This window comes from Panthera uncia, assembly GCF_023721935.1.
Source record: "Panthera uncia isolate 11264 chromosome B3 unlocalized genomic scaffold, Puncia_PCG_1.0 HiC_scaffold_2, whole genome shotgun sequence".
Taxonomy (NCBI): domain Eukaryota; kingdom Metazoa; phylum Chordata; class Mammalia; order Carnivora; family Felidae; genus Panthera; species Panthera uncia.
Window position 1 is genome coordinate 4,905,697 of NW_026057583.1, and position 10,707 is coordinate 4,916,403.

At 66.6% G+C, this 10,707-nt stretch overlaps 1 protein-coding gene across 1 annotated transcript in view; it reads right to left on the reverse strand.

Moving 5' to 3' along the window:
* Positions 1–89: 89 nt before the first annotated feature.
* Positions 90–10,707, reverse strand: part of ARNT2 (aryl hydrocarbon receptor nuclear translocator 2) — a 110,227-nt gene continuing 99,609 nt past the window's right edge. The window contains exons 15-18 of the mRNA XM_049614354.1: positions 10,149–10,287; positions 9,622–9,787; positions 3,348–3,484; positions 90–1,990 (exon numbers count right to left, since the gene is read on the reverse strand). Of these exons, the coding sequence (XP_049470311.1) occupies positions 1,892–1,990; positions 3,348–3,484; positions 9,622–9,787; positions 10,149–10,287 (541 nt within the window). The 3' untranslated portion in view covers positions 90–1,891. The remainder of the gene's footprint in view (positions 1,991–3,347; positions 3,485–9,621; positions 9,788–10,148; positions 10,288–10,707) is intronic.

Here is a 10,707-nt window from a genome sequence, read left to right on the forward strand (position 1 = left end):
CCCCAGGTCTGGCACCTGCCCCTCACCACCCCCAGGTCTGGCACCTGTCCCCATCTCTGGGTCTGGCACCTGTCCCCCCCCCAGGTCTGGCACCTGCCCCTCACCACCCCCCGGCGGTCTGGCACCTGTCCCCATCTCTGGGTCTGGCACGGTGAGGGTGTGTGGAGGGTAAAATGACCCCGGTGTGCCTAAACCCGGTACTCAATCGTCAATCACCGCTATACACAAAGGGGTTAAAGCTGCTCTAGAAACTGCTGAGTGAGTGTGAACCCAGAGTCTAGGAACCAGGATCACCCAGAGCTGGCTGCTCGCCAAAGCTATTCTACCCACATTGGACTGTTACAGGTGGACCTCTCCAAGCAAGACAGGCCACGCGGATCCCTGACGGACACCGGGCGGGGCTGGCGTTTAATGCCCAGCTCGCAGAGGTCAGCGCAGACACTGCTCCCGGCCCCGTCCTGCACGCCGGGCCCACTCTGCTCTCAGGCAGCTGAGACCCTGCTCCACTCGGCCTGGCCTTCCGGAATCCCAGGGGAGGGACACGTGGGTTGTGTCCGAGGCAGGTGCCTGAGCAGGGCTGCCTGAGGGACCCTGGGAGGGACGCAGGGCTTTCCCGGGGGTGGGAGTCAGGGGGCCCACGGGACGGTGGGGCCAGGCGTGGCTGTCACGAAGAGGACAGGAGAGGCTCAGAGAGCCTGCCTCTGTGCGCACAGGGCGTGGGAGGGGGCGAGGTCAGCAAAGACGGGGAAACACAGCCAGCCAGGGACCACGGCTCAGTCAGCCAGCAGAAGTTTCCAGAATTGGGCTCTTCTTCGCGTCCTGAGACCACCTGAGGAATTCGGGGCCCCGGGGAGAGTGTGGCAGAATCGGAGCGGGAGCCCCAGCCTCCTGCCTCACAGACCTGCACCCTGTCCCTCCCCAGACACCACGGCCCCCCAGCCGGCCGAGGAGAGAAGGCTCAGGGGCCTGGTGGGTTGCGTTCCTGCTCCCGTGCGGGTCCGCACCTGAGCCCCCTCCAGGTCACTGATGCAACGTGGCCGCCAGGGCCGGTCCTGGGGGAGCAGGCCCGCACGGCAGGGCACAGGACGAGGGGGCCTGGGCGTCCCGCCTCCCCCCTCGCTCTTCCACATAAGGCCCAGGGCTTTGCAGCCCCAGAGGCGCTGGCCTGGTGGGGGGACGAGGGCGTGTGCTCACCAGGCAGCCAGGTCCTCGGGGCCTCCTGGAAGAGGAGGCAGCCGCTTCCTCTCAGAAGCCCGGCGCATTAAAGCGAGCGGGCTCCCGGCCAGGACTCCTGGCGAGGCTGTGGAACCGCAGCCGGGCACCGGGACCCCGGGCCAAGCTCACTCCAGTCGGGGCGCCGCTGAGCTGGGGGCAGGGGAGCTGGCGTCCGGCCCTGGGTCCCCGCCTGCTCGGGCCCAGCGCGGAGAACACAGGCCAGGCGTCCTGCTGGCCTCCCTTCCCCGCACCCGAGCCCGCCCACCCACGGCGGTTAAAGGCGGGAAGAAACCCAATTCCTGAGGCCTGGGCAGGCCCCGGACACTCACTCTGGACTACAGGTGAACGTTTTATAGGCGAAAACCGTCTACTAGGAGATTATTCACAACCAGACTCCCGGCGCCCAGTCGGCTCGCCTCCCAAGCACACACAAAGTACAATAAATACAACCAGCCCCCCGACGGCTACCGGGGCTCCTGGTCGGTGGCCCCGGGCTGGGGGCCAGAGCGGAGAGGCGCTGTGCAGGGGAGGAGCACGGGGGTGAGACGCTTTCTGCTGGGGGGGACCGTGGCGGGGCGGGCGGGGCAAGCAGGGTGCAGGGGGGGCCCCGCCCGCGTGGGTGGCGCGGTCACGACAGGAGCCACGCCGCCCAGCGCCAGCCGCACTCTGCCCGCCGCTACTCGGAGAAGGGCGGGAACATGCCCAGGTCCGCGAAGTCCTCGATGTTATAGTTGCCGGTCCCCTGGGTCGGGTCTCCGGGCATGGGCAGCATGTCCTGCGGGAGGGGAGAAGAGAAGGCCGAGGGCGGTCAGCTCACCCTCCTGGGCACCTGCGTGTCCCAGGAGCCCAGCCTGCCGCTCCCCCTCACGCTCACCTTCCTTGGGGCAGCCCAGGGGTCTCAGGGGGGCCTCAGATGTCCACACCCGGAAGCCGCTACCCCCTGGGGGGGCGGGGTCATCCCAGCAGGTAAACCGAGCCTCAGGACATAACCCGCGTGTATGTAAAGCCAGGACAGAGGGCGCACAGGAGCCCATCGGTGGGGTGAACCTATCAGGGCCCGGAGCAAGGCTGTGCGTGTTCCGGGGGCGGGGCCAAATGCCTGCCTCCTGAAGCTTCACTTGTAACAGGCCCTTCGAGTTCGGCCGGCCTCAGAGTGCCCATCCAGACAATGGGCATAGCCAGTATTTCAATCCCCTGCGGAAAATTTCCCAAGGCGTGTTCTCTCAAATTCTTGGCCCGTGAGACACTCTGGGAGAAAAAGGACTGTGTGGACGAGCGGTTGTGGGGAACAAGGCATACGCACTCCGCCTACCGCCTAAAATAGCCTCAGTCTTCATTAGTATAATAAAAGCCTCTGATAAGTCCTGCGGTCAAGAAACTGAACAACTTTGCTTAACCAGCGTTTCACGCGCTTATTTGACCAAGAATTCTTTTTAGCCTCGCGACCACGAAGAGCCGGGTTGGGGAATTCTGCGCCACGCGGCTGCTGTGCGGCGTAAGGAAGGAGGAAGGAGGTCAGAACGCTGCCCCTCTGGAGACCTAGAGGGACATCTGGGTTCTAGACCCCTGTCTGCGAAGGTGTCGCTCGGCTGGGTGGGAGAGGCGCTGGGGACGAGGAGAGAGCCCCCTCGGGAGGGGGGTTACGGGCCGGGGGGTCTCAAGTCCCTCCCCCCACGTGCTTCCTGCGCATCCGTGCTCTGCAGGGCAGACCTGGAGCTCCGGGCACAACGGAAGGCGCCTCGGTGCTTCTTCCTCGTGCGGGCCCCGTGGGATGGGCCGAGCACTGGGCTCAGGGGGAGTCAATCAGCTCACGCCTCCATCTGGAACCTTCCTCCCGGGGAAACTTGTGGCCGAAGATGGGCCCAGAAAAACCCCAAGGGGGCAGAGCGCTGGCGCGCGGGGCTAGGGGACAAGGCGTGGCCGGGAGCGTCTCCAACGACGGACGGCTACGTGATGCCCGGGTGTCCCCGACCAGAGAGGGCAGCGGAGGCCCGGGCTCCCGGCCCCCGTCCCCGGGGCTGGGCCAGAACTCAGGTCTCTATGGAGCAGGCGGGGCTGTGGCAGGGGGCAGGGGAAAGGAAGCAGAGAGAAGGTGCCGGTACCTACGACAAGGCGGTGCTCGCTCGATTTACCTGGAACACTTCAGTCTGACCGGGCTGCTGGTGGGGGTGCTGCTCACCGCTCTGCTGCCCGTGGTGCTGGCTCTGCCACTGGGACCAGACCTCCGAGGGCCGCCCTTGGAACTGCCCGCCGCTCTGTCCGCTCTCAGCTGAAAGAGCCCACGCACAGGACACCGCCTTCAGGGCCGAGCCGCGGCTCCGTCGGACCTGCCACGGCCCAGAGGCCGCCGCGTCTGGAAGGCACGCTCCGTCCAGAGCCGGCCGCCGTCCCCTTCCGGCTTGCACCGACCCACGGGTAGCAAGTCGATGCCAACCGCCAGCACTCGGTGCAGGGGGCGGGTCCCCTCGGAGCGCACCGGCAGGGGCACCGGGGGCTCGGTCCTGGAGCCCTCCGTGCCCTCTGGAGCTTTGGTGGGGGGCTTGTCTGCGGGCTCCGGGCGCCCCCACCCCCACCCCGGGCCGCCCCCCTGCAGCCCCAAGAAGGGAGAAGCCATCTCTGCCGCTGCAGCCCCCGGGCTGTCCTCTGAAAAGTCTGGTTCTGCCCGAGGAAGAGTTTCGGCTCAGCGTGCCCTGCCTTCCGCCAACCTCACTGCGCTGAAGCCGCGAGGGCCTTCCACGGGGGCCCCGAGCCACGGCCCCGCTGGCTCGTCCCTGAGTGTTTCCAGGTGGCGTGTGAGCAAAGGCACTGGGGCGCGGCTCAGACCCGGAGATGGGCCTCTTTGCAGGAATCGGCACGTTAATTTGTGCGGAGAGCAGCTTGTCTCCGTCTACACTTTACAACAAACACCCAATGGAAAAACCAAGCAGGAAAAACGAGCAGAAGTCGGTCTAAAATATTTTGAAGATTCAACCTAAGAGGATCAGTTTATCCGGGAGCACGCTGAAAAAAAAAAAAAAAGAAACACCTCGAACGTTCTCTCTTGTAAACCATTCGGTGCCATGTTGCAGGCAATGAGCTCTCCGTCAGGCTCTGGGTAGCAGGACAGGCCCCATCCTGCCCTTTCCAGCGGCGACACTGACCACAGGCGAGCCCACAAAGTGTTCGGGGGAGGGACCGCGGTTCGGGAGGCCCCAGGACTTTGCCACCACAGTGAGTCCTTGCTGGGGTTCTGCCCGCCGTGAATCAATTCCTTCCATCTTTCCTTCCGGCTACGGCCTTAACCTTGCCCCCCCCCCCACCCCCCATATGCTGGTCCTGAGCTCCTGCCCTGACCCCGGCTCCCTGCAGGTAGGCACCCAGGCCAGGAAGCCGGCCCCTCCTGGAGGAGCTCACGGCAGGGCAGGGAGGGGACAGAAAGGCAGGGCCACGCAGTCGGGGGCTGCCGTGACAGGGTGCGACAGTGACAAAGCCAGCTCTCGGAGGGCACCTGACCCGTCCCCGCATGCAGGAAAAGCTCCCAGGGGCAGGAGCTGACGGCACAGAGCTCGGAGGCACGGTGAAGAGCGTCCCCGACGCAGGGATCCGTCTGCGCAAAGACGTGGGCGTGAGGAGGGCGTGTTCTGCCCGGGGACCCAGTGGCGGCTCTGGGGATAAGGGCCTGAGTGTGACCAGCCGGAGGGCAGGCCCAGGCTCGGGTCCCCCGCTGTGCAGGTGGCAGGGACCCGCGGGGGTTCGCAGGCAGGGGAGCGGCCGCACAGCCCCGTGCATCCGGGAGCCCCACCGCCCAGGGCGAGCGCACAGAGAGCAAAGGAGCCCAGATACGAGGCGGCCGCCGTGGCAACGGGTGCACGGCGTGAGGGCGCCTGGAAGCGGACGCGGGGCGGAGGGGGCGCAGGTGGAGGCCGCGGGCGGTCAGGACACCACACCTGCGTCCGGTGGGTGGGCGCGCACAGCCCTGCTTCTCTCGGCTGCGGGATCACCTGCCCGGCCTGGGGGGGTCTAAGTCTCCGAGGGGTGCCTCGGGCTCCCTGTGCGACAATCCAGCTTCTCTCCCCCTCAGAGCCTCCAGGCGGGGAAGGCACGGCTGTGGGCTCTCTCCTCCGGCTCACGTCCACTCCCCTGCACCGCGTCCCTGAACGCAGCGCCCCGTCGGGTGCCAGCCTGCCTGTGGCCTCACGTCACCTCCTGGCGGGGCCGCCACTACGCTGACCCAGCCCCAGGTCACGCGTCACCGAGGGTCCCCCCAGTTCTCGATACTGGAGACTTCCGGACGTATTTGCGGAGGGAAAGAAGAACGGAAAGGAGCGGAAAGAGGGCCGAACCTCCCGTCACCCTCTCCTCCTCCTCCCATTTGAAGCGTCCCGGCCACCGTCAGCTTGTGATGAAACCCATGCACGTTCCTGCGTCAGCCCCGTGACGCCCCGCGGCGGGCCAGGCGGCAGGGGCTGAAGGCTGCAGGACGGTCGGCGTAGTTCTGCTGACGACAGACGTGGGATTTCAGAATAAACATCCTTAAACTGCCGGGAAGGGAAATGCTCCTTCTTAAACGTTCGCCACGGGAAAAGTCACTCCGTGTCACTTACTCTTCCCTCTGACCCTAAGACACGGGCCCGTTACCCGCCTTTGCCACACAAGGAAACCGAGGCTCTAAGACGCCAGGGAGCGAACTGGCCCGACTCGTCCGGCTTGTGAATGCCGGAGCCCCGTTCTGACGCGGACGCCCCGTGCGCTCGCTTGGTAAACCGAGCGTTTGTATCCAACGCCCACCGTGCACCTGCCGCTGAGCAGAGTGCTGGGGCCACGGTGGTGACCAAGACTGGCCAGTGCCCTGGGGAGGACAGATGAGCGACCAGGCCACCAGGAGCGCCGACAGCTGCAGGGGGAGCCGGGCGGCGTCGGGGGGACGCGGAAGCCGGACCTCCCGTCGCGGGGTCTTCCCGGGGAGGTCCCTCCCAGGCAGTGACCTGCGGGAGGGACTCACTGCCGTCCGCCAGGAGGCCCGGGGGAGGACCTTCTTTCTTCCAGCCTCTGCCACCGAGACACCGTTTCCCGAGCCGCGCGGGTGACGGGCAGACTCCACGATGTGCCGTGACTACAAGGCGACCCCTCCCGGGTGACGCGGGGCTGGCCGCTCCTAGCCCGCCAGCCCCGCGGTCCAAGGAGAGCGTGCTGCGGGCTGCTGCCATCCGGGCAAACGGGTGGGCTTCCAGACCAAACTTCACAACCTCGAGAAGCGCGTGGATTCCTGGGTCGTAGGAGCAACCCGCTTCTCTGAGCGGGAAGCTGGTGCCCACGTTGGCCGCACCGGTCTTCCTCAGGCCGCGTCTTTCACCGCCTCTTCTTAGTTAAGGATCTTTATACCGAGCGTCCCGGTTCCCGTGGCTGGTGTGGTTTCTGCGTCCTGCCTGGACCCGGACCGCGCCCCTCCCGCTTAGCTCCACAGGGAGGCGACGCTCGCACCTGTTGGCCCCCAGGACGTGGCTCCAGTTCCGCGTCTGGACCTCCTCGTCGGGCAGGGTGAGACCCAGGCTGAGCAGAAGCTGAAACCAGTTCTGGAAATGGAAACGCATCAGCAGCGCAGCTCAGGGCGCGTCACCAGGCCCGCGAGGGCGGGAGCGTTTTGGGCAGATGCCGGGAAACCCGGGGAGCAAACGAGCGTGTGGTTCGTAGAAGGTGCCAGAACCCAGAAGGGCCGCTTTCCCGTTCAAGGTCGGAGCTCGGTCCACAGGCCATCCTGAGGAGCCCGCCGGAGCGCTGGCCTGTTTGTGCCAGACCTTGGTCACAGCGGCCGCCAGGGGTGCCGGCGGTCAGCTCGCCTGCTCCGGCCGGTGACGCAGGGCAGTCGGGACCCCGGTATCCGGCCCCGGACAACCAGCTGAGCCGGGTACTGTGGGCAGGGGGGCTGCGGGCCTGCGAACCCTCCGGGCCCAACCAGCAGGCCCCACGCACGGCCGTCCGGCCTGCGCCCTCAGAGGGGGCCCGGAAGCCACTCAGGTCGCACATGGGGCCTGGGGGAGTGTCCACTGCACGGCTAGACACGGCTGGTTCGTAGTCCTGGGTTCATTCGATGACTGCTGAGTCTGACCTTAGTGGGGCTGCTCTGTCCCTTCTCCCGCTCTCTTCCCTGCACCCCTCCCACCGTGCTCGGGACTACCCATCCTTGTTCACCAGCCCCTTGAACACCCTCTTCTCTCTGACCCTGCCCGAAGCCCGTCCCCACGGGCCCCGTGTCCCTGAAGCCCCTGGAGCAGAGCTATGGGTCTCCGACACGTTGCACATCCCCCATCCCCGCCCCGCCTGCCCCCCAGCCCCCCACACCTGTGCTGGGGCCTCCTGCCCACACCAGCCGCTGGCCGGCCCCCGCGAGCGCCTCGTCTGGATGGTGCTGGCACCCCCCCATCAAGACCAACCCCCGTCCCAAGCTCCCCCTCAGCTTCCTGTCCCCCTCCCCAGGGCCTGGCTTCCAAGCCCGCCACGGCCCCCTCTGGGTCACCGTCAGCAAAGGAGGGACAGAGGGAAGGCCACGGGAAACCGCTCTCCACGCACCCTGCCAAGGGGGTCCCGGCCCTCTTGTTAACACAGACCAAGAGACCTCTGCAGGGACACCGATCCCCATCCGATTCTAAGGCGCCCTGAACAGCGGATCGGAAGACGCTGGTGAGCAGAGCCCGAGGGGGCCTCACCGCGCCTCAGTGTACTTCTCTGTGAAATGGGAGCGATCAGGCATCTCCCCTTAGGGCTACCGGCAGCACCGAAGGATTCTCGCGTGCCGAGTGCCGGGCAGACAGAGCGTCCAGAGTCAGCCGCGGCCGTGACTCCCACTGGGATCGCCGAGGGCAGGAGAGCGTGAGCGCAATGCAGAGGCGTCTGTTGAGCCCGGAGCCCCGTCCGTGTGGGGCTGCTCTTGGCCGTCGAGTCGTGCAGGGGCCTCAGCCGGGGGCCTGTGTCCCTCCCGTGTCTCATCTACGTCTACAGCTCAGAGCCCGCATTTGCCAGGTGGAGATCAGAGCCCAGATCGCCAGGGCAGCGCAGGGGCCCCCGCTGTTTTTGCTGTGGCCTTGCCAGGACGAGCACCCACTCTCCCCTGACCCTCCAGACCCGGCGGCCCCCCGGGCCTGTGTCACACCGAGGCTGCTGTCCCCAGAGAGCTGCCCTGCCCGTCTCCCGGTGCCCGTGCGTCTCCCGGCCTCGATGCCGCACCGAGGGCCAGGCCTCCCGTCTCCCAGGAAGCACCGGGTGCCTGCAGGCCTGGTCTGCCCCGGCCCCTTCAGGGTGAGGCGTGTGGACCGCTCCCCAGGGGCCGGAGCCGGAGGCAGAGACCGCCGGGAGGTGAGGGTGAGGGGACCAGGGTGGCTTCCGAGCTGGGTGCCCGGGGCCTGGAAGGCAGCGGCTCGGGGCCTGTCCTTCCTGAAACGGCGCGGAACCAGCCGGCAGGGGGAGCTTGAGGCCCCACACGAGCACCTGCTCCAAGTGAACGGACGGCCGCAGAGCTGAGCTGCAGCCACGCGGCAGTGACCCCAAGAGGTTGCGAAACGCCACGCCCACGACCTCATGCCGCAGGGGCTGCAGGGCCGCGAGTGGCGGGGGTGGGAGAAGACGTGGGGCGCGGTGGACGACCCCGCGTGCGGGCGAGGGACACGGCCTCGTCCCTAAGGCCGACAGACGCGCAAAGGGGAGCTTCCGGCCTGGAATGGAAATCCCGATCAGCAGCGAGGCGCCCGCCCCAAGGGCCATGTCATTGGCTGTCACCGGCGACCGCGCTGTGAGAAGGCGGGCGGGCGTCAGCTCAGGATGCTGGGCCGGGCCCCGGGCCCCTCCCCAGCCCCTCCTGATGTGAAGCAGAGCCCCGGCCCACGCCAGCCACACAAGCCACACAGCAGGAGCAAAGGCCCCCGGGACTCACACCAGAAGGAGCGGCCACTTAACCCTTTACGGCCTGAGGAGCTGGGACAGGTGTTCTCACGTGGGAGGGGCCCCTCTTTGCATATTAACAAGAGAGAGAACATCACAGTGCCTCTTATTCACATACGACGTCTTTATACAATTGGCCATCCTCACGACTGTTCCCTGGCTGTTTGAAACCAAGGTTATGGTGTTTTTGACGTGGGGCACCTGAAACTCCTTGCCAAGGACCGAAAAGGGCTGAAACAGCTCTCAGAACGCAGCGGCACACAGGAATATAGTCCCAGGGCCTTGGAAATGCCAGTCACCCCACAAAGCCAAGACCCAAGCAGCCAGTGTCTTAGGAATACCACCGGACCCCCAGAGCTGGACAGGAGGCGCTTGGAAACCCCCAGACCTGGTCCCAGGGCTCTGGGAGCTGGGGGCTCGGTCCCCCGAACTCGGGATGTGCAGAAAGCACTCTGCTGGCTCCCCCGGGAATTCCCGCCCTCACGCCCCACCTACCGAACCCCGGAGTCCTGCTGGCGAGACTGGAGTAGGCGTTCCCGCTGGGCGAGGACGTAGCTGGGCTGGAGAGAGGGCTGTAGGAAGAGGGGTCTGCTGGGTACGTGTGGCTCGTTCCAATCCCAAAGGGAGACGACTGAGTCTTGCCAGACTGGGAAGGGATTTGCTACAATCAGGACAAAGCAGAGAGGAGGGCGGTGTCACCAGCAGGCCCCAGGTGGGTCGCTGCCACCCCAGTGGCCGACGGTGACTCCCCATGGCCCTCCTGGCCAACTGGGCACGAGCCTGGGATCGGGCCAGCGTGTGTGGGCCCAGGAACTGCAGGACTTGGGCCCCGCGTCTCTGGGGCGGGTCTGGTTGAACCTGCCCCCAGTCCCGCAGTGAGCGGGGCTCTCGGGGCGCTGGGCTCGGCGGACTCCACAGTGGACACCCGCCTCATGGCGACTACCAGGGGGCTGGGCGTGTCCCAGGGCCGGGGGCTCCCAGCAGCCTGGCACCCGGGGCAACGCCCTCACTGAGGCCCGTACCTGTCCGGGAAAGGGCGGCCGGCTCCCTGTCCACGCCACCTGACTCTGGTTCAGCTGTCGGGAGATTTGGGACATGTTCTGGCCCGTTGACGAGGAGGACTGGATGTCATTCACACCAGGCACGTGGACCACGGAAGAGCTACGAGAGACGACATCGCTTTTGTCCCCGGGAGACCCCTCGCCCGCGACGCGGGTCCCTGGGCCTCCTGTTCAATCCCACGTGCGGCCTCTGTCCGTCCGTCCGTCTCTCCAGGGCAGCACGTCACGGGACAAAAAGGCCCCCAGCCCGTCACCGCTGCACTCTGCCTCTTTGGCCCCAGCAGGGCCCGCTCTCTCTTCCCCGCGGCCCAGACCCCACCCGTGTGTCTCTTGCTCCCCGCAGAAGATTCTGAGGGGGCGGCTCCTTAGAATGAAAATCAGCCCAGGGTGGATGGCTGCTCTGTGCTCTGGTTAATGTGTCCCTTAGGGGACGCCCACGGGGCCGAGGATTCAGCAAACGGGCCGCAGGCTGTCGGCTGGTTCCCAGTGAACAGAGAGCCTGTGAGTGAAAGCTTGCCGG